This window comes from Heptranchias perlo, chromosome X, assembly GCF_035084215.1.
Source record: "Heptranchias perlo isolate sHepPer1 chromosome X, sHepPer1.hap1, whole genome shotgun sequence".
In the NCBI taxonomy this organism is placed as follows: domain Eukaryota; kingdom Metazoa; phylum Chordata; class Chondrichthyes; order Hexanchiformes; family Hexanchidae; genus Heptranchias; species Heptranchias perlo.
Genome location: NC_090370.1, coordinates 7,654,275 through 7,680,901, shown reverse-complemented (window position 1 = coordinate 7,680,901; position 26,627 = coordinate 7,654,275). Strand labels below are relative to the sequence as shown.

At 43.1% G+C, this 26,627-nt stretch overlaps 2 protein-coding genes across 2 annotated transcripts in view; both read left to right on the top strand.

The window, feature by feature from the left end:
* LOC137306952 (protein lifeguard 2-like) overlaps positions 1-10,816 on the top strand; it is a 38,825-nt gene extending 28,009 nt beyond the window's left edge. Inside the window, exons 7-12 of the mRNA XM_067976330.1 lie at positions 1,029-1,068; positions 3,364-3,401; positions 6,345-6,432; positions 7,967-8,062; positions 8,473-8,526; positions 9,380-10,816. Coding sequence (XP_067832431.1) covers positions 1,029-1,068; positions 3,364-3,401; positions 6,345-6,432; positions 7,967-8,062; positions 8,473-8,526; positions 9,380-9,529 — 466 coding nt within the window. The 3' untranslated portion in view covers positions 9,530-10,816. The remainder of the gene's footprint in view (positions 1-1,028; positions 1,069-3,363; positions 3,402-6,344; positions 6,433-7,966; positions 8,063-8,472; positions 8,527-9,379) is intronic.
* A 10,706-nt stretch (positions 10,817-21,522) lies between these two features.
* On the top strand, positions 21,523-26,044 carry bcdin3d (BCDIN3 domain containing). Its single transcript, XM_067976329.1, has 2 exons — positions 21,523-21,792; positions 25,369-26,044. The coding sequence occupies exons 1-2, from the start codon at positions 21,613-21,615 to the stop codon at positions 25,942-25,944; spliced, it is 756 nt and encodes a 251-aa protein (XP_067832430.1). The 5' UTR covers positions 21,523-21,612; the 3' UTR covers positions 25,945-26,044.
* Positions 26,045-26,627: the final 583 nt, after the last annotated feature.

The window sequence follows — 26,627 nt, the reverse complement described above, 5'->3', positions numbered from 1 at the left end:
TCCTGGAGACTCGGGTTGGCAACCCCCTCCGTCCCCCAGATGCTTTGGAGGGCCGTAGTTTGTTAGTTTCAGTTTAACTTCAAGTTAAAATGAACTTGCGCAGTGAGGTCGTGGAGCTACGTACAACACTGGTTTCCCCAGAACCTATTAAGCCCGGTCTTACTCCTTCAATTTGTGGAGGGTTCATATCATTCAAGAAGTGAAGGCACCCTAGCAGGTAGAACATAAGAACATAAGAAATAGGAGCAGGAGTAGGCCAATCGGCCCCTCGAGCCTGCTCCGCCATTCAATAAGATCATGGCTGATCTGATCCTAACCTCAAATCTAAATTCATGTCCAATTTCCTGCCCGCTCCCCGTAACCCCTAATTCCCTTTACTTCTAGGAAACTGTCTATTTCTGTTTTAAATTTATTTAATGATGTAGCTTCCTGGAGCAGCAAATTCCACAGACCTACTACCCTCCGAGTGAAGAAGTTTCTCCTCATCTCAGTTTTGAAAGAGCAGCCCCTTATTCTAAGATTATGCCCCCTAGTTCTAGTTTCACCCATCCTTGGGAACATCCTTACCGCATCCACCCGATCAAGCCCCTTCACAATCTTATATGTTTCAATAAGATCGCCTCTCATTCTTCTGAACTCCAATGAGTAGAGTCCCAATCTACTCAACCTCTCCTCATATGTCCACCCCCTCATCCCCGGAAGCAATCTTTCCTGTTTGTCATGTTCTTCCGGACAGAAGTGACGTCTCCTGGTCCTTGGACAGTAGACCGTCGCAAGCAACAAACCAAACTTCCTTTGTTGTTCTTAAAGGGGATTGTCCCGATATCATGAACCTGGAAGGCCCCTGCTCCCCTACCTTGCATTATGTGCAGTAGACACAGTGACAGTTTCTCATGGAATTAAAAGTCGTTGCATTACAGATTTACAGTGGCAAAGCTTTGCCAAACAACTTGTCGCACCCCTTTAAGAATTTAAGCTGTTGACAAACTGTAACAGTTAACCTACAACTTTGCTTCTGTGTGTTACAGGAGGTATTTCCCATGGAACCTGATCCTCCTGAGCATTTTTGTAAGTATTGTGGTTCGAAGTATAAAAGAATCCTTTTGTTTCCGTGCCTCCCTTTCTTTACAGTTAATTGTACCCTGTGTTACCTACGACCACCTTAGTAGTATTTCATACACTGATAGACTGCACACCACAAGGAAGCCCACACTTGTATGGATATCATGGGAGAGCTGGGAGCCATTTGGAGACCTATACTTGTCTGAGATGATGAGTAACTGCTCTTCTCTCAGCAAACGTGTCCTAGCCTCAAATCTCAGCTCCTCGATTCCAGCGGTTTTACTGCGTACCTGATTCACTCTGTACCTGCAGAGGAGTTGGCACCATACTTATCGATCTGCAGTGTGCTGAGACGATGGGAATTTGGGTTGGAACTTGGGATAGGGACCCTGTTTTATTGTGAAACCGCTAAATGAGCTGATTTTCCTGGCTTGGAACTCCTGGTGCTACTTTTCTCAGCAACTCTGTTCAATGTCAGGATATCGAACTAAAACTACCGAGAGGTATGATTTGGCACTGAGATGTACGTGAGCAGTACTGTACCAGCTGGGAGGGAACTATTGGGTTTTACCAGGATGTGGGTGTTGCTGGCAAGGCCGGCATTTATTACCCATCCCTAGTTGCTCTTGAGAAAGTAGTAGTGGGCCCTCTTCTTAAACCAAGTCTAGTTATTCTTTGTGATGATTTGATACAACTGAGTGGATTGCTAGGCCACTTTGGAGTGGTGACTAAGAGTTGCTATGGGACTGGAGTCACAAATGGACCAGACCGGGTAAGGACGGCAGTGAACCAGTTGGGTTTTCACGACAATCTGACCGCTTCATGATCACTTTTACTGACACCAACTTTTTATTTCCAGATTTTAAAAGTTAAATTCAAATCCTCAAACTGCGATTTGAACTTGCCTTCATCTAGATTACGAGTCCAGTAACATAACCACGACACTACCATACCCATGAGGAAAGACCAAAAGAAATTCTTCAATCTTGAATGTAGACCATTGAGAGGGACCTTTATGAGAACATACGAAATAGGAGCCATTCGGCCCCTCGAGCCTGCTCGGTCATTCAATCAGATCATGGCTGATCTTCAACCTCAACTCCTCTTTCCTGCCCGATCCTCTTTTTGTGCCATAACTTTCTATGATTCTGTCGGACCAAGTGCTGGAAAGTGGGATTAAGCTGGATAGCTTTTGTGGCCGGCACGGATACGTTGGGCTGAATGGCCTCCTTCTGTGCCGTAACTTTCTATGATTCTTTCTATTCTATCCCCATATCCCTTGATTCCCCTAGAATTCAAAAATCTATCTATCTCAGCCTTGAATATATTCAACAACTGAGCATCCACAGCCCTCTGGGGTAGAGAATTCCAAAGATTTACAACCCTCTGAGTGAAGAAATTCCTCCTCATCTCAGTCTTGAATGGCCACCCCCATATCCTGCAACTATGTCCCCTAGTTCTAGACTCTCGAGCCAGGGGAAACAACCTCTCAGCATCTACCCTGTCAAGCCCCCTCAGAAACTTGTATGTTTCAATGAGATCACCTCTCATTCTTTTAAACTCCAGAGAGTATAGGCCCATTCTACTCAACCTCTCCTCATAGGACAACCCTCTCATCCCAGGAATCAATCTAGTGAACCTTCGTTGCATCGCCTCCAAGGCAAGTATATCCTTCCTAGAGGTATATAAAATATTAACTGCTATAGAAAGATGAACTGGAACACTATTTCAGGATCTGGCATAAATGTGGAATGAGGGGACACAGGTTGAGTCTGACAAATGGCAAATTTAGGGCTGATGTCAGGAAGTTCTTCATGAAAAGAATGATTGATACATGGAATGGACTTCTGAGTGTGAGAGTGGAGGTGGAAACTCTGGAATCCTTTGAGACAGATATGTGATGAGGATACTGCAGAATTGTCCTATATGTGTGAGCTGAGATGGCTCGGATTGCCCATCCTCATCTTGTGACGGTGATGGTGAGTTGAAACCCTGTCAGGAATTGAGGGAGGCTCAAGGCAGCAATTCAAAACTGGGCTGGAGAAACCGCCACAGAGTACCAGTGACCAAGAGAATGCAATTTATTGTGTGAAATCCTCCAAACGCCAAATAATACATTTTCAATAAATGCACCAATAGTATACACACATATCCCTTGGTATATGGCCTTTGCTGCTTTTTATCAATATATTAGGACCAATATGGTGTCATTTGATTACCAATCAAAGCAGACCTCATCGGGAGTGTACATCTGGTCTCTGTGTAGCATTAACCAATGATGTTTCTAATCACTCTCTGCAGACGCTGGCCATGTCTTACATGACGGGAATGATGTCAAGGTATTACGATAATTAGTCATGACAACCATTTCATTCTCTTGTGTCTTGTTATTAACTGCTTTCCTTTGTTTGTGTTTAACTTTTCTAAAGACCGCCAGTTTTGCATGCATGCTTGGATTTATTTCAAGGTATTTTTAAAAAAAAATATTTTGACCAATTCTTGCTTTGGTCTGGTTGAAGTGAATGCTTGTTGATCAGGAAATCTTTTTTTTTCCCTCTCCACCCCGCCCTGATTTGCTATGAAATATAAATTGAACAACAGTCGGCTGTGTGATTGTTTAATTTTGGTGGCTTTCCATTCAGTAAAGAATTGTCAATTTATCAGATTAACTGAAACAAGCTGGAGAATTCAAAGCTGAACTGTGAACCAATTCTTAAAGGGGCCGTACACCATCACAGTCTGAAAACAAATCGGAAGATAGTACTGGGTATAACAGGTTATGTAGAATATTGCGCACGATTTTGTACAGGAATAGAAAGCCCTTAACCTCTGATTAATGCAAAAAGCACACAGCCCCTATTCCAGCATTTTATAATGTTCCTTCGATTGACAATAATTAACCGCAATGAGGGATGATGAGCTATTTCCACTAGTCGGTGAGTTGGTAACTAGAGGCAATACATTTAAAACCATCACTAAAAGGGTGAAGTGAGAGGTTAGGAGAATTTTTTTTTTTATGCAGAGGTTAGGACCTATATTGCCTAATGTACATTGTCTCCCTGTACCCACGCCATTGAATTTAAAATCCTCATCCTTGTCTTCAAATTCCTCCATGGTCTTGCTCTGCCCGATCTCTACAATCTCCTCCAGTCCTATATCTTCTGCCCCACCCCAAACACCAATACACCGTTCCTCTGACTCTGGCCCTTTGTGCATTCCCCCTCTCTTTGCCCCACCATTGGTGGCAAAGCCTTCAGCTGTCTAGGCCCCACACACTGGAAATCCCACCCTAAACCCCATCTATATCCCTCTTCTCTCTCCACCTTTTAAAAACCTATGTTTTTGACCAAGCTTTCAATCGCTCCCTCCATGATTCAGTGTCCATTCTCATCTATCTCCAAGGTGAAACATCATGGGACATTTTTATGTTAAAGGTGCTTTTATAAATACAACTTGTTATTGCCATGAAAACACCAAGTATTCATCTGCTAATATCATCAACAATAATTTTTTTCTTCTGTACAATATCATAGATTGGCTCTTAGGAAATCATAGTGGAAAAAATCATTTACCCCCCTATTTGCCTGGAAAGTGACTGATTGATTGATTGGTTGATTGATTTCTATGGCTTTGTATAGTATGCACTGGCAGTGTGCCCCTCAGAGCAGTGTTGTTTCCCTGGTTTGCATTAATGAGCTGATCACATCCAGGACAGTGGAAGGGGCACTATCCTGTGTGTCCCTGGGTTAGGAACAAACTGGCCAGGGATCTTGCTCCTGACCCTTGCTGGAAGTGCACATGTGCAGACACTGGGTGTGTAGATCAGTTCGACAAGGCAATCAATACAGTGGCATCAATAATTTTAATGATCAAGCACAATTAGTTACACACAGTAACAAGGCAGTAGTACAAAAGATCCTTTGGAGAACAGGCGATCATGTCTTAAAACTGTCTGCCCCTTTGTTCTTTGCTCCTGTTCTGCCCTTCCCCCGTAAGGCCAGTTTTTTTTCATCAGAAAATGACCACTCTGATGAGATACTTAAGGACGACCAGTGCCTGTGCAACCGTACTCCAGCAAAAAGTCTTCAGGAGGGGAGAAAATTGTTGAGATAGGGGAATCGTACTTGCAATTTCAGTAATGGTTGAAATACCTCATTGAACCCTTGTTTTACCACCTCTAGATGCTGTAGTGATAGGCAGAATTCATACATTTAGACTGTAGTTTCTATATGTTAGTGTGTATGTATGTAGGTGTGTGTGTGTGTGTATATATATATATATATATATTATAATTTTTTAAAATAATTTGGAATGTTACTTTCTGGTACTCACCTGCAGATTAAATGCTGGTAATCTTCCACTGATTTATCACAAATGTAATCTCAGTGAGGATGTCATTGGACATCTACTGAAAGGATTGTTCAGGCCAATGCTAAGTTTGAGTCTGTCACTTGGTATATTATTGTTTCAGATTGAGTCATGTGACAAGTACATCAGATGCTTAACTGTCTGGGGACCATGATGTCACCCATTGCCATTAGACATCTGTTCAGGTGGATGATGAAAGGAGTTCCTCTTGATGATGGCTATTGTGCACGATATTGCATCAGCCCGAGTCCTCAGGTGGCTGCATCAATACTGCAGATTGAACTCCAATCCCATAGATATCATGTGGGGCATGGGTAGATCTTTTGGGATGGTGTCACCACTTCTTAAGACCCGCGAACTCCTACAAAGTTGCTTGTGGCCTGAGATGGTCCTATAGGTTCTCCCTATCTACTCCTTCTGTCTCATATCTTACAATCACTGTCTTGAATGTTGCATCTTACCTTTCCCCCTCCACTTCTTCAGATTGTCAGCTTTTTGTCCCTGTTTGCCCTGCTCTCCATTCGTCGCGCCATCCGGCACTGACTTATTCTTTCCTGAGGTCTCAAACTGTGGGACTCTTTCCTCCCCTGGTCGTCCTTTCCTTCTACACTCCACGGGCTTTTAAAGCCCAGGCTTGGTGTCACTTAACCACCACTTCCTGACGTGTCCTGCCTTCCTTCCGACCCTCTTAACCTTGGGGTCCTACACTGTGGGACTTGGTCTTTTGACTGGGTTTCTGAATAAAAGAAAGGGATGGGCTATGGAGATTAGTACTGAGGCTATTTAATCAAACCACAGACCACTGATCTGCACCGTATCAGATACAGAACATAAAAGAAAACATAAAACAGGAGTCATTGACTTTGTATCAAAGATAAAGATCTGTATTGATTTTTAAAAATGTTATTTTCCAGCTACTACAATACAAAATCTGTCCTCCTTTGCTTCGCCATCACAGCACTGGTGTGTTTTGCAGTTACAATATTCAGCTTTCAGACCAAGGTAAGCTGGGGTAGTCAGGCCTGCTGGAGCTTTCTAAGCGTTCAGTCTCCCGATGTCCTTATAGCCCAGGTATTCAGAATCTGCGGAACTGGAAAGACATTGAGGGGGGAATTTAACCCCCAAGAATGGGTGGGTTGGGGGCGGGTGGGAAGTTTTAAAAAAATATATAGATTTTTTTTTTCCAGTGCGACCGCAGCCCAGCTCCAATGCGCCCACTTCCGGGTATAATGGAGGTGTGTTTGGATGTGTACAAGTAACCTACTCGCTGGAGGAGGGTCCATAATTGGAGCAGGCAAGCGGGTACTTATGGGAGCAATTTACCCCATTATGAGACGTTAAATTCAATTTAAAAACACCTACTTAAGAAACCTTCGAATTTAACACCTCCAGCACGGGTTTCCCAGGGCTCGAGAATCTTGCCAGTGAAACGAACGCGAGAAGGCCCGGATCATAAAGTAAGTGCCTTTATTGTACTGCTTGTGGGCCAGGAGGAGCAGGAGTACTTCCCCGCGGCTCACCAAGCTTACCTTTTTATACACCCTGTGATCGGCTCCATCACTATGACCGACTTCCCCAACACACCTCCCCAAACCCCATAGACTGGGATCCCTCCCTAAACCTCTCCGCCTCTCTACCTCTCTCTCCTCCTTTAAGTCGCTCCTTAAAACCTATCTCCTTTGACCAAGCTCTTGGTCACCTGTCCTAATATCTCCTTCTGTGACTCAGTGTCAAATTTTGTTTGATAATCGCTCCTGTGAAGCACCTTGGGATGTTTTACCACATTAAAGGCAGTATATAAATGCAAGTTGTTGTTGTTTACTCCCGTACATACTGTAACAAGAAAGGGAGAAGCCGACAGTGAAATATATCAACGATAATGCTTCACTTTTGTCACATCCATGATTCCTCACATGCTGAATTGTCAATATGAACCATGCCATTATGGAAGCCAGGCACGTCTACACAGGGGAAGTGAAAATGTGGGCTAATGCACTCTGTCCTACTATGGAGCACCACCTAGTGCCTGGTCACAGAACAGCAGAGGCTTGAGAGAGGTTTGGGCACTTGTCCACTGTTCCTGTCAGGGATGGTACATTGGTGGGTACAAATGTTACATTGGTGGGTACAAATGTTACATTGGTGGGTATAAATGTTACATGGTGGGTATAAATGTTACAATAAAAACAGAAAATGCTGGAAATACTCAGCAAGTCAGGCAGCATCTGTGGGGAAAGAAACAGAGTTAACGTTTTGACGAAAGGTCGTCGACCTGAAACGTTAACTCTGTTTCTTTCTCCACAGACGCTGCCTGACTTGCTGAGTATTTCCGGCATTTTCTGTTCTTTTTTCAGATTTCCAGCATCCGCAGTAATTTTCTTTTGACACATGTTATGATGGTGGGTACAAATATTACAATGATAGGTGGGGGGGGAAATGGGAAATAAAACTTTGATTTAAGTCTCTGCTTCAAGTTAATTTTAACTTGTTCTGAACCCAACCCACAGAGCTGATAACCAAGATTTTCTTTTTGCAGTTTGACTTCACCTCCTGCCATGGGGTCATGTTTGTGCTCCTGATAGTCCTTTGCATCAGTGGCTTTGTCCTGGTGATTTTGCTGCCATTTCAATATGTAAGTAAACTCCTCCGACCTTCCACACAAAAATAATTGACTGCCGCACCTTTCCAATGGGGGCCTGTGAAATGCTCCGCATTAAACTCTGTCTGATAAGTATAGCCCAAAAAAAAATCAAATATATTTTAAAACCGAGTGACTATTAACACCACAGTTGTCCTATATCACGCACCCGACTCAGATTAAGGTTAGGGATTAGGGTTTAGGCGATGTGGGGATTGTTAGCGCGCTGCGTTGTTAGATCTGAGCTGACACGTGCAGTTATCGCTGCGTTGCCTGCAGAAACCGCTATTGACACCTTGGGGAAATGCCAGAAACCGCCATTGACAATTACCATTGACGCTAAATGCATCTATTTTTTTTAAAAAGCAAGAGGTCATGACTGATGCTGTTGTTTTGTATTTCAGGTCCCCTGGCTTCATGCTGTTTATGCAGTGCTTGGCGCTATCATTTTTACAATGGTGAGTTATTCGCGGAGGACTTTTACTTTGCAGTTCAGATTTTGGACTCTAGCCCTCCCGTCCCTCCGCACCCCCCCAGTTTAAATTCAGGAAATCTGACCGCTGCTCACAAGATCTAGGGAAAAAGTGGGTCTCCATTGCTGCTGGAACAAGGTAAGTTTAGTGTTTCTCCAGCCATCAGCTGCACTATGTGTGTCGTTGGCTGCACTTTTTTATAAGTCTGTACTGGAGTCTTCTCCATCAGTGCACGTTTGGTTTTGAGGGCAGGCAGGCTACTGACAGGAGGTGCTAGACAGCAGTGTCTATCAGGTGTCAGCTATGGCTCAGTTGGTAGCACTCTTGCCTCTGAGTCAGAAGGTCCTGGGTTCAAGTCCCACTCCAGAGACTTGAGCACAAAATCTAGGCTGACACTTCAGTGCAGTACTGAGGGAGTGCTGCACTGTCGGAGGTGCCGTCTTTCACATGAGACGTTAAACCATTAACGCCCTTTCAGGTGGATGTAAAAGATCCCTTGGTGCTTTTCAAAGACGAGCTGGGGTGTCCAGGCCAATGCTTGACCCTCAATCAACAACTAAAAACAGATGATCTGGTCACTTATCTGTTTGCGGGAGCTTGCTGTGCGCAAATTGGCTGCCGCGTTTCCTACATGACAACAGTGACAACACTTCAAAAAGTACTTAATTGGCTCTAAAGCGCTTTGGGACGTCCTGAGGTTGTAAACGCAAGTCTTTTATTTTCTTCTTTCTAATCGGCATGCAAACTGGTAATTACTTTAGCTCCTGCAAAATCTAAACGGATACCACAGAAAAAGACCATTCAAATACCAGCGTGTATTGTGTTTATTCTCCTCCAGTTCCTGGCCTTTGACACGCAGCTTCTGATAGGGAATCGCCGGTACGCGATCAGCCCTGAGGAATACATCTTCGGGGCACTAAACATCTACCTGGACATCATTTACATCTTCACCTTCATGCTGCAGATTTTTGGCTCCAGCAGAGAATGAGTCGGTCAGAATGAACCACCTCCTCTGCTTGAGATCGACCGCAAGACGGACAAATAGCAGTACAGCAGCAGCTAGAGTTACAGCAAGTGAAAGGACCCAATCTCCTCCAGCTTGCACAGTGACTTATTTGCATTGGAATTATTTTGTTACCATACAGTGAATCTAGTATAAGGTGGACAAGCTTATAGGTAGAAGCATGACCGCATATACTAGTGCATTTTGGGCTTTTCTCGTGCAGATTTTCTGGTTTCAGTTTTTGAGTGGAACACAACCAATATACTTGCTTCTTTGAATTAGAGTGCAGTTTGAGCCAGCAGCCAGTGATCAAAGCTGAGCTTCCCTTTTTCTTTCCTCAGATTTTAATTTAATTTTTAAAGGGTGCATAGCGATATCTATAAATGCCTTGGTCAGAATTTTCAAACAGTGTTTGCTGGCTGAGGGGGTGGTCCCCAGATCTAGGCTGCTCTGTAACTGGTCACTGGGAGGTGCATGCGTGGGAGGTCCAGGGGTTAAAAATGTTACCTCTCCCCAACAATTCCTTGTGGGGAACGGGTAGGTCACACCAGGGTAGTCTTGTGCATTTTTAAGTGTCCGCTAGACCCGAGTCGGGGGGCAACACTCGAGCCTCTCGAGTCAGAAGGTTGTGGGTTCAAGTCCCACTCCAGAGACTTGAGCACATAATCCAGTTCCGACACTTCAGTGCTGCACTGTTGGAGGTGCCGTCTTTCAGTTGAGAGGTTAAACCGGGGCCCCGTCTGCCTGTTCAGGTCGACGTAAAACTATTTTTCGAAGAAGAGCAGGGGGGTTCTGGCCAATATTTATCCCTCAACAAACATCACTTAAGAACGGGTTATCAGATCATTTATTTCATTTGCTGTTTGTGGGACCTTGCTGTGCGCAAATTGGCTGCTGCGTTTTCCTAAATAACAACAGTGACTGCACATCAAAAGTAATTAAAGCATTTCAGGATGGCTTGAGGATGTGAAAAGTGCTATATAAATATAAGTTCTTTCCTATTTGCCATCTCTGGGGTAGCTTGAGGCCTGGGACGACAGGAGAGATCCCTGCCTGCCCTCTTGGTACACTGTGGACAGGGAACAGGAAAATAAAAACTTGGCGCAAGTTGGGGAGATGATAAAGCTGCGTTATACTTACTGCTGACAGCCTGTATTGAAAGTTGACTGTTTGTATTAGATTTGCTGCTTAATAGTCAAGAGAAAAGTATTTTTAGACTGCCTGAATTATCAATAATCTACTGTAACATTAGTGATAAATACTACCCATTTACAACCGACACTGGATTTGAACCGTTGTTGTCTCAAATTACCAGCACAGGCACGATGGGCAGACTGGCTCCTTCTGTGCTGTAACTTCTACGATTCTATGTGCACAGAATAAACTCTGCTTAGCTGCACGTGCCGAACCTGGACCAGCATTAAGAATAAAATGGTCACCAAAAATCCAGACCAAGTGATAATGATGCTCGTCGCAGGACATGAATAATGTGTCCTCCTGCTCCCTGCATTATCTGCCCGAAAAAAGGGGTGGGCAAGAGGGGGAAATCACCTCAATCGACAATGGGAATTGGCAGATAATTCAGAGTCCCCAAATTGTGATCTTGCAGCAAAGACTCTTGGCCCAGGAATGAAGATGAAAAACATACCAACGTGCAATATTGACGGGCAGCTAAAGACCAGCTGGTCCATCAAGCCCCACACCGTGATGGCCAGAGCATCATGACTAAACACTTGTTCCACCCAACCCCGCAGGCATGTAATCTCCTGGGAGAGGCAAAAAAAACCAAGGGAAAAAACCCAGTGTGATCGAAACCAGTCCAGGAGATCACCTGGTCCAAGTGTTATCTAAAATGTATGAAACAAGTAACAAAAGAAACAGTGTTTTATTCACCAAGAAAAGGAGATGAAATCCAGATACTAAAAGAAGCTTTGCAACGAGGGCTCACACAAAGCTTCGGCCTATGAAAATTCTGGCAACAATCAAGGCAGCAGATAATGGAGGTATCATTATGTATACATCAAATAAATACTGGGACAGATGAAAGTAATCCTTTTTTGGCAAAGGAACAAGTTGGAGATTCTAATTTAGACATTGAGTGCAGACATTCAGACAATTTAGATATTCAGCCTTTTGCCCTCTGTCGGGCTCCTGATTTTTCTTCTTCCTTTTTAAGTCACATTTCCTCAGAAAGTGCTTTTTAGTTCAAGAGATTCATGCTCTGAATAGAGAACAGTTTACAGTTCTAGATCTGCATTTCTGGTTTCATTTTGCTTTTATATTCCTTTATTTTTGGTTCCTGTATTCTCTGATTGACAAATGCTGGCTCCAGTGCGAGGTATCTCCACAGGGTGGTTTACGTTGGGGTGATTGACTTGCAAATTGGGACCATTGCTTAAAAATAGCTAAAGAACCAGGAGGATCATGGCCTATCCAGGACAAGGGGACATAACATTAAAATCGGAGCCAGGCCGTTCAGGAGAGAAGTTAGGAAACACTTCTTCACGCAAAGGGCGGTAGAAGGGAGGAACTCTCTCCCATAAAGAGCAGTAGATGCTAGCTCAATTAATAATTTTAAATCTGAGATCGATTTTTGCTAGTCACGGGTATTAAGGGATATGGAGTTAGGGTACTGGTCACCCATGATCTCATTGAATGACGGAAGAGGGTCAAGGGGCTGAATGGCCTCCTCCTGTTCCTATGTCCACAATATCCGTGACCCCAGTTGTTTTAGGAGTTCAATTTTTTTTTCAAAGCGCAGACCCTCTGATTTCTGTTTTTGTTGTACCCGGCTCGCCAGCATGACTGAGGGGGCATTGAGTAAAGTCTCCTCAGCCATGCCAGCTAGGCTGCACACAATTGGGCATTCTGGCTTCCTCTGAAACATGAAGCACTGCTGTATGCATTCCGGAGGGAGCTCAAGTGGGGCAGGTGGTGAGGTTGGTACAACCTAACCATGTTGTCTACCAACCCTAGGGATCCAAATCAAACTCGTGGCTTTCCCAGTTTATCCCCCTGTTCAGAATATTTTTGCTCTGTTTACTTCACCTCCGACCTGTATCACTCTTCAATTGGCATCTTTTATGTTGGGTTCCCAGCTCCACATTCTTTGCTCCAAGTCTTTCTGGCTTTGCAGTACTTCTTGGCAGAAGAGAAGGTGATAACATGGTGCCAAAGACCTGCCTTAATCTTCAGTTGGAGGTTTTCACCGCTCTTGATTCCCAACATTGTAAGCAGGATTGTTAAATGGCCAGGACCCAGTGGATCAACTGTAGAAGCATCAGCTGAGCCATGTGACTGGCATGGTGGAGGTGAGTATGAGTGCAGCAGGAGTTTTGCATTCATCTCTTAAATGCATAGCTTACAGCGAAGGCTGGAAAGGACGTCTTCGACAGTGTCCTCGTGGTCAGTGGGTCTGGAGGGTGGCAGCATTTCTTCGATGAGGAAGGTGGGAGTGTAAGCAGTGCCACTTGGGTCCAGTATTTGGGCGTATCATCTGAGCTGACACTTCAGTGCAGTACCGAGGGAATGCTGCCTTCTCAGAGGTGCCGTCTTTCAGATGCGATGTTATTCTGTGATAAACTGAGGCCCCATCTGCCTGTTCAGTTGGATGTAAAAGATCCCATGGCACGACTCAACGAAGAGCAGGGAAGTTCTCTTGGTGTCCCGGCCAACATTTAACCATCAACCAACACCACCGGAAACAGATTCTCTGATCACTTATCTCATTGCTACTTGAGGGAGCTTGCTGTGCGCAAATTTCTGCTGTGTTTGCTTACATAACAACAGTGACTACACGTCAAACATAATTCATTGGTTGTGAGGTGCTTTGGGACTTCCTGAGGATGTGAAAGACACTATATAAGTGCAGTTTAGGGAGCTTACTTCCCACCTTTTTTGTTGCTTTTCTGGGAGGCGTGGTGTTGGGCAGCTGTACATTCTGTTCTTGGCTGGTTTTCTAGACTCCGTAGGAGCAATTTCGGACGTCTGGGTGCAAAGCTGACGCCCTATGCAGTTTGCTGGGCCATGGGGTCACCAGGAGACCCACCATCCTTCATCTTGATATGCACAAAGAATCTTAATATTTTGATCAGAGTAAGACTGAACAAATAAGTCAGCACTGAAATAAAATAAATGGGAGTGACTGAATCTAGCACAAAAAAAATTGAAGCCAAGGATATTCCAGCCTCCGATCTGAAGAACTAAATATTATGTAAATAGCCTGATATGTTGACAATACAAGGTGGATCTCGAGCAATGGGGATTTTAGCTGTCTTTGTTCAATCATACGAGAGCTAGTCCGTGAATTATGTTTGAACAGGTGTGAAGTCCTTTTAGAGCTATGCTAAGGCATAAATCTGTTTTATGAAAGCAGGGTAGATCTCCACAATGCCAACAGATGCTGCTTGTGTGTGTTTTCACTTCATAAGGTTTTATGGGGATTACAATTCATGTCTTCCTGTATGTAGAAGGATGAAGTAAAGCTCACAGTTAAAGGTCCTTCCTTACGAAACAAACAGAATTCCATCTGATTAGGTTGCTAGGACAACACGTGACTAATCCCATGATTATTCAATACATGTTCACTCTTTAAATTCATTATTTTCTTTCTGAATATTTTAATTTTCTGTATGTTCTCAACCTGTGATTTAAGTCAGTTATTTGTGATACCATGCAACGTAACTAGTCAACATAATACTGTGCAAAGTAACATTGTGATATTGTGGATCTTAACATATTAATCTAGGCTAGACACATGCAACGTAACATACTGTTCCAGATCAGTGCAATACAAAGCAGCTTAACATCCTCTTCTTCACCAGCCTTATGCCACACACTATAGTGAAGAGCCCTCCCCTTCCTTTTCAACCTGGAGTTGGATTTTTCTATTATTGTCGATTGTAAAGCCTCACCTGCACTGATTAAAACCTCAATGGGCTGAATTTCCTTCTGGCTTGTGTGTCGTCACCCTATATCTTGAAATCTAAAGAAATGTTTACTTTCAATGAAATCATACCCCTTTTGTGCGATTTACTTACCAAAGCTGTCTTTGAAAGCAGTGGAAAAATGAAATTCTTTGACAGAATTGAAAAGCTGAGGAAAAATTGAGGGTGGGTAATCTATTGTTGTCTGACCTGCTGCATTTTGTTGCATTGAAATTTAAAATGATGATTCACACATGAATTGTGACTCCATGATAAGCATTATGTGTTTTGAAACATTAGCAGGAATCAAACGATGAATGTAGGTTTGAATGTCATGAAAGAGAGAGAGAGAAAGAGAAGGACCTTCGTGATTCATAGAAGCAATTCAGTAATGAACTGGGTCATTGTTGTATTATTTCCTTTGCTGAATTGTGTAGATATAATTTATTAGGGGTCTACAAATGGATTGACTTTCTTTGCTGCTGGTGTTATTTTCCTGGACTGAGTGTACTGGTGAGCACTGTGCTGATACAGGAAAATGCTGTGCAGATGTAACTTCAGCTGTTTTACATCACAGCCCACATCATTCAACAAAAGGGACATGGCCTCTTTAAGAGTCAGAGATACACTTGTTGGTAGCATTGAATCAGTAGCTTGAATTTAGTGTTCAAAGGGCACTGCTTTTATTAAAAGTGGTTTGTTAACCTTCTATCATTTGTTTGCAAACATGCAACACAATGATGTGAATAATATTGAGCAACCAAAATGAAAGGCCAAGGATGAGGTGAAGGACTAAGGCCCGTGGTGCAGGACAGCACTAAGGTTGAAAAAAGTGTGATGGAAGCGGAGGTAAATTGAGACGTAGTCATTAGGTGACGCCAAGCTTGGGTTTTGAAAGTCTATAGATTGTAGGAGGAGGGAGTAGATTGTGGGAGGTAAGGAGTTCCATATCTTTGAATTCCTAGGAAAGCATAAGTTGAAGTAGGAGAATGTGCTATAGTGATTTGAACTAAAATGGTTTGCCAAACGATTTTTCTTGAAGACAGTTTTCAAGATGTACTGAGATGTGTATCATAGAATCTTACAGCACAGAAGGAGGTATAATGCTCCTGTCCTTTATAAAACAGCATATTCTCTGATTTACCATGAGTATGGGATATCTGCTAGTTCTAAACAAAATTTTTGTGCGAGTGCCAGGCAAACCATTTTAATTTAATGTTGGGCCAGTTGGCACAAGAACAAATTAAGAATCGACCCTAAACATACACCTAAAAGAATCCATTTTACATTCATCATAACTTGACTTGGACACAATTTGAAAATTGAAAGCATTCTTAAGTGTTACTGGATGGTTGCTAAAAGAAGCACCATCTTTGTTGAAAAATGTTTGCCAAACAACGTGATGCAAAGACCCAATCTATGTATCGAAAGGAATTGCCATTGAGTTTCTTGCACATGTATCGAATAGACAGAGCAATGGAGGTGAAAATCCTGGAATCATTTGAGAAGCAATTGAATGCTGCAATAGGGAGTAGTGTTGGGTTTTTTAGAAAGATGAATTAAGATGGGCCAAATGGCCTTCCCTATCCATAATTATCTTGTGATCTCACAACTCTTTAAACAAGTACATTGTAAATGAAATGAATGTTTGTTTGTAATTTGGGGACAAAACCAACTGAATGAGAGTAGAAAGCAAATACCACCCCTCTCTGAACTGCAAAGATGAAATGGATACCTTGCCAGTGATAAGATTGTTTCAATAAATCAATAGCCACTTGCATTGTTTGGAATGGATATCACTGATAACATCTGAATGCTCCAATTTTCCTCAAAGCATCTAAATACTTCTCCTTGAATGCTGACAGTATTGTGCCTGACGGTGCAGTCACTCCCATTTCATTATTAATTACATTTCATCTTCCTCTGAAACCTTGAACTAACTTTCTCCTAATCACCACCCTGCCCTTTACAGTTCTTGCAGAGACTGTTCAATAGGAGTCTGCAATGAGAAATGATTTGGAACTTGTTCAGATGTTGCTGTAAAATTAAGACTGTAGAAACATTCAGCCCTTTTATTTTGGAATACTATATTGTAATGTACAGTATTTGTAGCCCTCTGAGGGATTCCTGTAGGGTAACTATGTCAGGCGTACTGTAAAAGGTAATAATGGTACATACAGCACAAACATATACAAGAGGCAACTATTTCTTAGGTTGGCATTATTTATGAAAAATCAGCACTATAATAGTGTAGCAGATTTTGGTCTGAGAAGTGAAACTACCTGCTGTAGGTACGTTCACGCGCCTCTTGTTTTGCACTGGACGTAGTATAACTCTGATCCAGTGCGAAGCTGCTTTTAAGAAGTGTCTGAGTGCCCAGTTGAACAGCCTAGGCACTTTATAACCTTACTGTAGAGTATTTTAATGTAATGAGGAAGTGGACACTCCCACCCACACTCTCCGAACATTCAAAATTTACCAACTGGGGAGCAGGGCTCATACAATGTAAGACCTGCATGTAACTGTAGTATAATGGCAGACATGGGGAAACAAAAACCAAATTCTTCATCCTTGCTATAATCTGTTTCATTTTAAAATGAGACTGGCTTATTTGTTACGTAATTCCCCCCAGTTTATTGGGCACATAGCTTGTACATACAGAAGTTGATACTGAGATATACACTGATCAGACATGCTTGAATTGTCTTCCACATTTTAAAAAAACTATTAGGAATAAGAAAAATCAGTGAGGCTGATTTTTAATGCTTTGCATGGAACCAATAAGCTCATTCACTTTTCATATATTACCTGCACCTACCCGGTTTCGCTCTTAGACACAATGAATTGTCCCTTGAGCCCATGTATGCTGCACACCTCAGTATCTTTCCATGTTAACCTATTCCACGACTTTATTACACTTTAGGTGAAAAGATTTCCACTGACTTCCCTCCTAAACACCTAATTTGTAACCTGAGTTATTTAGTATTTCATCCCTTTCCTATTCTTATGAAAAGTTCCATCCAAAGCATTAGCCTTTCACTCTCTTTCAGATGCTGACAGACCTGCTCTGTGTTACAAGCATTTTATGTTTTACTTCAGATTCCCAGCATTTACTGTTTCTCTTGATACTAATGCTTGAATTGTTACCTTTCACCCAGTGCGTGCTATCGATTATTTATTCACCGAGGGTCACCTTTGTGCCCTGACAGACCGTTTTAAATTATGCAGAGGTGTACAGATTATATTTTTCTGTAATATCGGGAGAATGTAAAAACATTTCATCAGCTAAACCGCGTCAAGCAGCCGGTGAATTGAATTATCTTTTTGACTGTATACCTCCGTGTTACTTTGCTTGGATGTTGCTGCTTGTTTGTTGTAAACTTTGTATTTCCATATTGCTAATAAACAACCAAGCCAAACCATCAGACCTGGCTCATTCATTTAATATCACGGTGCTTTCAGTTCTGTTGGATTGTGGGACGTGAAATAAAGAGCATTAAAGAACAAAAATGTCTGAATCTTGGTGCTAATCGAGATGAGGTGTGTCCGTGCTGGAGAACTGAATATTTCACTTCAGATGCAGAGCGAAACTCCCTCTTCTTTGCCTCACCAATGTGCCTCAGCACCAACCTCAAGAGAACGCTCCCTTTCTGCACCACTGTGTGTCCCTCATTGCCATCCAGCAACTCCTGCTGGAAATGCTTATGTGCGGACATCAGGTCAGGACGGGGATGGGCTTGGCTGCGATGCCCTCCACAGTTGAATACTGCACTGACACTCACCATCAGGGAGAGTAGGAAAAAAAAGTAATCGAAGAAGAGGCAGAGACGGACATTTTTCAAAAGATTTCTGACAGCATAAAATTTGAGGGGCAAACTGTGTGTTGTGTATTTACATCCAAGTACAAAGAGACTTTTTTTTGGGGCGGCGGGGGGAGATGTTGGCATAACTACGGCCCATTAGTGTCTTCATAATGAGGGTTCCAGTCTGCTTTATGTTGGAATTGAGCCCAGAGAAATGATCACATATTCGGGTATAAAGTATGCTGGAACATTCCTTCTGGACATCAGTAAGTGGGCAGCATGTAAATATTGAACTTATTTTAAGAATCTGAGGTTTTATCATACATTAACACTTGGGTTCTCACCTGATAGGATTAAGATTTAATGCAATACTTGGATCCCTACAACCCTCTGAGATCTCTGCGCTCCTCCATTTCTGGCCTCTTGCGCATCCCTGATTTTCATCACCCCACCATTGGCGGCCGTGCCTTCAGCTGCCTCGGCCCTAAGTTCTGGAAATCCCTCCCTAAACCTCTCCACCTCTCTCTCCTCCTTTAAGTCCCTCCTTAAAACCTACCTCTTTGTCCAAGCTTTTGGTCACTTGCCCTACTATCTCCTTATGTGGCTCACTGTCAAATTATATAGCACCTTGGGACATTTTACTATGTTCAAGGCGCTATATAAATGCAAGTTGTTGTTGAAGATCCAATATTGTAACCATTGAAAATTCGATAAGATAAATTGTCGAAGATTTAGTATCAGTAGGATTCAATACTATAAATCCATTTCAGGCTCTCAGTTGAAGATTCAATAATATACCCATTTAAAATTTAACTATATATGTTGAAGCTTTGGTACTATATCCACTGAATATACAATGTTATATTTGAAGAGTCAATATTCTGTACATTGATATATTTTCAAAGCTTTGTTTGGGTGCAAAAAACTAACACACCTTGAAAACATTTTTCAATAGGGCTGAGATGACTGTTTATGTGCTTTATTTTATTAAAGTGCTTGTAATTTTTTTTCAAATATACCTATTTATGTTTTAAGGTCTTGAATTGTTTTTTGTCTTTTTAAAATTTAGCATTTTATTATCACCGTAATGATTGAATTAAAACAAAATCAGTAAAGGGACAAGTGTTTGATTCAAAGTTTCCTGAAAATAAATGAATATAGCTCTGCTGCTGGTAAATTCAGTACTGGATGTAACACTGAGCTATATAGATTCATGGCATGACAATTGCTCTCAGTGTCTCTTGGCCCGGAAGGGGATAAAGAATCAGCCAGGCTTCCAACTGCTTAGCATTGTCCGTGAGGACAGGATTGGATTTGACTGTAATGCCCACAACAGCTAAATAGCCTGCCAGCACTTACTGTCCAGGCTCACACGTGAAGAATGGCTGCTTGGGTGAGGTACTGGAAGGCTGCAAGAGACCTGTGAAACTGCACCTCAGCAACAGTGTCATGGGAGAAGAGGGGAGAAAATTGAAAAGAAAACAAATTATGACTTGCGAAGCAACAGCAACAACAACCTGCATTTATATTGCGCCTTTAATATGGTAAAATGTCCCAAGGCGCTTCACAGGAACGTTGTTAAACAAAATTTGACACCGAGCCATGTAAGGAGATATTAGGACAGGTGACCAAAAGCTTGGTCAAAGAGATAGGTTTTAAGGAGCGTCTTAAAGGAGGTTAGAGAGGCGGAGAGGTTTAGGGAGGGAATTCCAGAGCTTAGGGCCGAGGCAGCTGTAGGCACGGCCGCCAATGGTGGAGTGATTAAAATCGGGGATGCGCAAGAGGCGAGAAGCGCAGAAACCTCGGAGGGTTGTAAGGCTGGAGGAGGTTACAGAGATAGGGAGGGGTGAGGCCATGGAGGGATTTGAAAACAAGGATGAGAATTTTAAAATCGAGGTGTTCCCAGACCGGGAGCCAATGTAGGTCAGCGAGCACAGGGGTGATGGGTGAACAGGACTTGGTGTGAGTTAGGATACAGGGCAGCAGAGTTTTGGATGAGCTCAAGTTTATGGAGGGTGGAAGGTGGGAGGAGCAGCAGGATAGTTGAGTCTAGAGGTAACAAAGGCATGGATGAGGGTTTCAGCAGCAGATGAGCTGAGGCAGGGGTGGAGATGGGCGATGTTACGGAGGTGGAAGTAGGCGGTCTTGGTGATGGAGCAGATATGTGGTCGGCAGCTCATCTCAGGGTCAAATAGGAAGCCAAGGTTGTGAATGGTCTGGTTCAGCCTCAGACAGCGGCCAGAGAGAGGGATGGAGTTGGTGGCTAGGGAACGGAGTCTGCAGCGGGGACCAAAGACAACGGCTTCAGTCTTCCCAATATTTAGTTGGAGGAAGTTTTTGCTCATCGGACTAGCAGTGTGACAAATGAGAAACAATGGAGGGGTCGGGGGAAGTGGTGATGAGGAAGAGCTGGGTGTCGTCAGCGTACACATGGAATCTGATGTTATGTTTTCGGATGATGTCTCCGAGGGGCAGCATGTAGATAGATCCTTGGGGGACTCCAGAGGTAACGGTGTGGGAGCGGGAAGAGAAGCCATTGCAGGTGAATCTCTGGCTACGACTGGATTACGACCAGGCGAGCACAGATTAGAGAAATGGACTGAATCCCAGCATGTTTGATGTCTGGTGAACAAAGCGAATTAATCAATATTGAATGAATTTTGTATTATTTATCAAGATGAAAAACTATGGAAAGGAACATTTTACAACAAGGCTGAGGTGGCTGTATGTTTCTTTGTTGTGTTTTATATTAAAGTACCATTAGGAGAGCTATATTCATTTCGTTTGGGGGAAATCAGTTTTGTAAAATGTGAAATCAAACACTTTCCCCTTAGTTTTTCATTACAATATGATATGAGTATATTAATGAACTCACTTTATAATTTATATAATCCCAGTCAACATTGACATGTGACATGATTGGAAATCTGCAAATGTGGCATTATTGCAAACCTCTAGATCTGTTTATATTTAAAAAGACTACATATCAAACCAGGCCCAATTCGAAAACACAATGAGCAATTGTTTTTAGCATCAAATGGACCATTGTAGTCCTAAAAGAATGTATAATCCTGGAATAAAATTTAGTTCCACATGTGTTTCATGATTTGCTAGTGGCAGCACTGATTTCTACTGCTACTATTAGTAATATTTATGAACAAAAAAATTATTATTAAATTGTTTTCTCATTTTAAACGCATGTTTGCTCGTTTTTTTCTTGGGACGGAGTATAAATTTGTGTCAGAATGAAGCAGGAACTTTTCGCCGTGGCCTTTGCGGTTCGGGGAGCCGATTTGCGTGATGGACACGCAATGGCTGCCTCCGTGTAAACGCTGAAGAAATGAAGCCGGAAAATGGAGAGTGTGAGCCCGGAGCAGCGCCGTACGGGAATTTCACTAACTACTATCGTTTTAATCCTCCAGGCGAGCGGCTGCGTCTGATACCGGCCGGGGATTTGGTGGAAGTGTTCCCGGGAGGAGGAGCGGTGTCGGTGGCGCTGGATGTGGGCTGTAACTGTGGGGTAGGACTCCCTAATCTAAAGGCCTGAGACCTCCTGAGTTCTAATAGACTGCCAGCAATGAATCTGAAAGCTACTCTTAAATTAACTTGAATAGTCATCTTTTACCCAATGTGGTGTTCACAATCTGAATGCTCAAAATGTTAAAAAAAAATCACGACTCAAGTCATTTTTAAGATTAATTCTCTCCCAGATATTGCAGCTAGTCACCATATTTTCTACATTTCTCTCTGCCGGCCTTTTCAATGCTGTTGTTCATTTAGTGCACGAAAAGGTATGTGAAAATAGCATCCTTTTGATGTTTTGCTCCCATAATTCATCGCCACAAATTGCACCACTGATGATTTGACTTGTGCCCATCAGTACTTCACCCTGATGCATAACTGAAAATGCTCTCTTTGTTTAGACCCAACCAACTCTAAGGACAAAATCTGTAATTGTACTAATGGAAGTTCAAGTACAAAACAGGATGACATTTTTCCACACTCAGCATTATATTTCACTCAAATCCTGGCAGCAGTACTGAGTTTAGCGTAGGAAACAGACTTCGGATACATCCAAAGTGAAGTGCAAATCCGATGTCTGTTTTCTTGCTGGTTTGTGAAACCGCCCCACTTTCCTTTCACAAATCAATGGAAGGGGGACAGAACAAAGAAATGCAACTAATGAATGCTCTAGTGGCAACAATTTTGTGTCAAGTTTGAAGCAATCCTCTTGGGCTAAGGCTTTTGTACTATATCCTAGAATTTTTTTTGTTTATGGGATGTGGGTGTCGCTGGTGAGGCCAGCATTTATTGCCCATCCCTAATTGCCCTTGAGAAGGTGGTGGTGAGCTGCCTTTTTGAACCGCTGCAGTCCGTGTGGTGCTGGTTCTCCTGTGCTAGAGTCTTAGCAAGTTAGGCTAGTTTGAAGTTTCCCAACTGTTGGTGTTCATTTGGCTGTGCTTAAATGTGCTGCTTATTTCTGTGTACTTTTAATCCCATAGAACATATATTACATTTATTCCCCCTTCATTTTAAGGTGCAGAATGCCAGTACTGGGAAGCAGAATTCTTGTTCAACTTTTGACACTCAATGTCTGCATCAGGTGCTGGCACATCAGATTAAAAACCAATACAGAGTAAAGCTCCCTCTACTCTATCCCAAGAATGTACTATTGTTCTAACTGGAGAAAAGCACCTTCTACTACACTGACATTTCCATTGCCTGCACTAGCCATGATTATTATGGACTGAGTGAGACTGCTGATTTGAGTAGTTTTGTGCTGAGTGCCTGGTAGGGACTGGCCAAACTTTTTAACATGGGACTCTTGCAATCATAAGAGGTAGACTGGTGGGATGAAAATCTCCTCTATCGCGAGCCAGGACCATGCTGCTAATCCACTGCACCACCTGGATTGCCCCTCGTTTAAAATGAAAATTGTATTTTTAAGGAGCAGTATTTCATATTTTATATATTGCTTAAGATCCAGCCAGCGTCTGATCTGTCTCTAGATCAGTTCTTGTGATAGGCTGGTGACTTGGGCAGGGGTTGAGAATACACTGCCATAGCATACTTAGTTAATGGGGTTCTAGATTGGGTCTCCCTATGATCAAAGAGTGACACTAATAGCTGATGTCGTTTTCCCTTATTAAATGCAAGAATTTTTTTTACCCTGAAGGTTTGTTATTTAGCAACTGCAATAACTAAATTTAGTAACTTTAGTTCCTGTAATGTCATTCACCACAACATTTGTGCAGCTACTGATTTGCTTAATCGCACCCACCTTTTGATTCCCTTGTCCCCATTAAAACCATTACTTTCACCCCGGTTGTTGCCCATGGTACGGCTCCCTTAAGTCCAAGGGGCGCAGATGTGAACGTTTTATGTTGGACAACTGATTTAGCCATTCGTCGCCAGATCTGGCTGGACCACATAAAGCACTATCGGGTCCTGCTCTCTGCCAAAACTGCTCACTGTTCCAGGATCATCCTGGAATACAAAGATAACCCCTGGCTTCTCTTCACTACAAACTGTCTTCTTAAACCGCGCTCTCCTGCCCCCTCTGCCCTCTCCTCAAACTGCGAGGAGCTCATGGACTTCTTGTCACTAAGATTGAGACTATCTGTTCAGCTGCCTCGACCGCTTCCCTCCCTTTCCCTAGCTCACCGAGCCAAACTTCCCCTAGGGTTGCTTCCTACCCTAGTTCTGAACTCTCATCTTTCTCTAGTTTCTCTCCTATCTCCCCTCATGCCCTCTCCGAACTCATCTTGTCCATGAGACCCACCTCCTGCTCCCTCGACCCTATTCCCACCAAACTGCTGCCCACCCAACTTCCCTTCCTGGCCCCCATGTTAGCGGATATTGTTAACGGTTCCCTCTCCTCGGGTACTCTTTCCCCCTCTCCTTCAAACCTGCCGTCATCACCCCTCTCCTCAAAAAAAAAAAAAAAAAAAAACAGCCCACCCTTGACCCTCTGACCTTGCAAACTACCGCCCCATCTCCAACCTTCCTTTCCTCTCAAGTCCTTGAATGTGTTGTCGCCTCCCAAACTTTCCCGCCCATCTTTCCCGCAGTTCCATGTTTGAATCCCTCCAATCAGGTTTCCGCCTCTGCCACAGCACTGAAATGGCCCTTATCACAGTCACAAATGACATCTTATATGACTGTGACCGTGATAAACTCCCTCCTCGCCCTTCCCAACCTGTCCGCAGCCTTTGACACGGTTGACCACATCATCCTCCTCCAACACCTTTCCGTTGTCCAGCTATGGGACTGCCCTCGCCTGATTCCATTCCTATCTATCCAGTCATAGCCAGAGAATCTCCGGCAATGGCTTCTCTTCCCACTCCCGCACCATTACCTCCTGGAGTCCCCCAAGGATCTATCCCTAGGCCCCCTCCTATTTCTCATCTACATGCTGCCCCTTGGCAATATCATCTGAAAACACGATGTCAGATTCCACATGCACGGTGACAACACCCAGCTCTACCTCACCATACCTCTCAATGACTCTGACATCCAGTATTGGATGGGTAGAAATTGCCTCCAATTAAATATTGGGACGACCGAAGCCATTGTCTTCGGTCCCCGCCACAAACTCGGTCCTTGTTTTCAAATCCCTCCATGGCCTCGCCCCTCCCTATCTCTGTAACCTCCTGCAGCCCTACAACCCTCTGAGATCTCTGCACTCCTCCAATTCTGGCCTCTTGCGCATCCTTGATTTTAATCGCTCCACCATTGGCGACCGTGTCGTCAGCTGTCTAGGTCCTAAGCTCTGGAATTCCCTCTCTCCTTTTTGAGATGCTCCTTTTTAAAAACTACCTCTTTGACCAAGCTTTGGTCACCTGTCCTAATTTTTTTTATGTGGCTCGGTGTCAAACTTTGACTGATAACGCCACTATGGAATGCCTTGGGACATTTTACTGCGTTAAAGGTTCTATATAAATGCAGGTGGTTGTTGTAATATGATACACCAACAAGGTGACTGGTGTTCAAGTTGCTAGTGAGCCATAATCTCAGTTTTAAATTTTGACCTTTTTGTGGATGTATTTTTTTTTTCACTTTACAAGGAAAAACTTTGTCCAAATGTCTTCTTCAGGATTTCAGCGTTGCCATGTATAAGCACCTTTGTGATCTGAAACAAAACCTGACGTGGGTTTCTCCAGATGGAATAGACCTGAAGCTACTTGGTTGTGACATTGATGCTGACCTGATTCAAAGAGCCACTGAATCCAATTCCTTTCCTGAATCCATTTCGTATGTTACTTTGGATATAATGGACCTTGCTTCCCGAGAGGCCGTGTTAAAACCGTACTTGGACAAATTCCACCGCACTTCTTTTGATATTTGCTTTTGTATGTCTGTGACGATGTGGATTCATCTCCATCATGGCGACCAGGGGCTGCTGGATTTCCTGTTCTGTGTATCGGGACTTTGCGAGGCTTTACTGATTGAACCGCAGCCCTGGAAGTGCTACCGGTCTGCAGCCCGCAGGCTACGTAAACTGGGCAAAAGCAAGTTTGACCACTTCAAAACGCTCTCCATTAAAGGAGACGTGACCCAGAAGATTCAGCAGTTCCTGATCACTGATTGTAATATGGAACTGGTCCAGCGTTTTGGAAGCACGAGTTGGGACAGGAGTTTGCTGCTTTTTAAAAAATGTTCCTTCAGTTAAGGCTGAATGAGCCAAACGCTTTTGGTGCAGCTACCAATTAGTCACACAAACAACTTTATTCTGTTTTTAAAATTAAAACTTTTTTTTGAACTACACGAAACAGTAGTAGTCTGTTTTTTAATGGCTTTGGGTGAATGTTAGTGATGAAGCTGAGGATTATCAGTGCTGTGCAATGGACTGTGGTTCTAGTGTCAACCACTCCAGGTTTGATATATCACAGTATAGATGGAAAGTAAAGTTCCCTTTACACTAATACTAACTCAGCAAAGTAACTTCACCCAACCCCCGGCCAGCTTCACAAGCCTATCTTTGCATCAATGTTATGCCTGTTCAGCCTGTGAGTGAGACACTGCAATGTGAATTGGAATTACAACACAAAAGTGAGCTGTTTGGCCCAACCAGCCTGTGTTGGTGTTTATCATCCACATGAGCAGTAATCTTAATCCCATGTCCCTGCCCTGTTCCCACATCCCTTCATACCCCTTTCTATACTTCAAAAGCATTTAATTGGCTGTAAAGCACTTTTGGTGAGGTTGTGAGAGGTGCTATACAAGTTCTTTGGCGAGGGAAGCCAAAACAAGGTTGCTTGCACTTTAAACAAGCTATGTAAACTTGGTTACAAATAGGAGGTCTATATCTTTCAGTCATGTGATATTTCATTAGTATGTTATATTACAATGAGG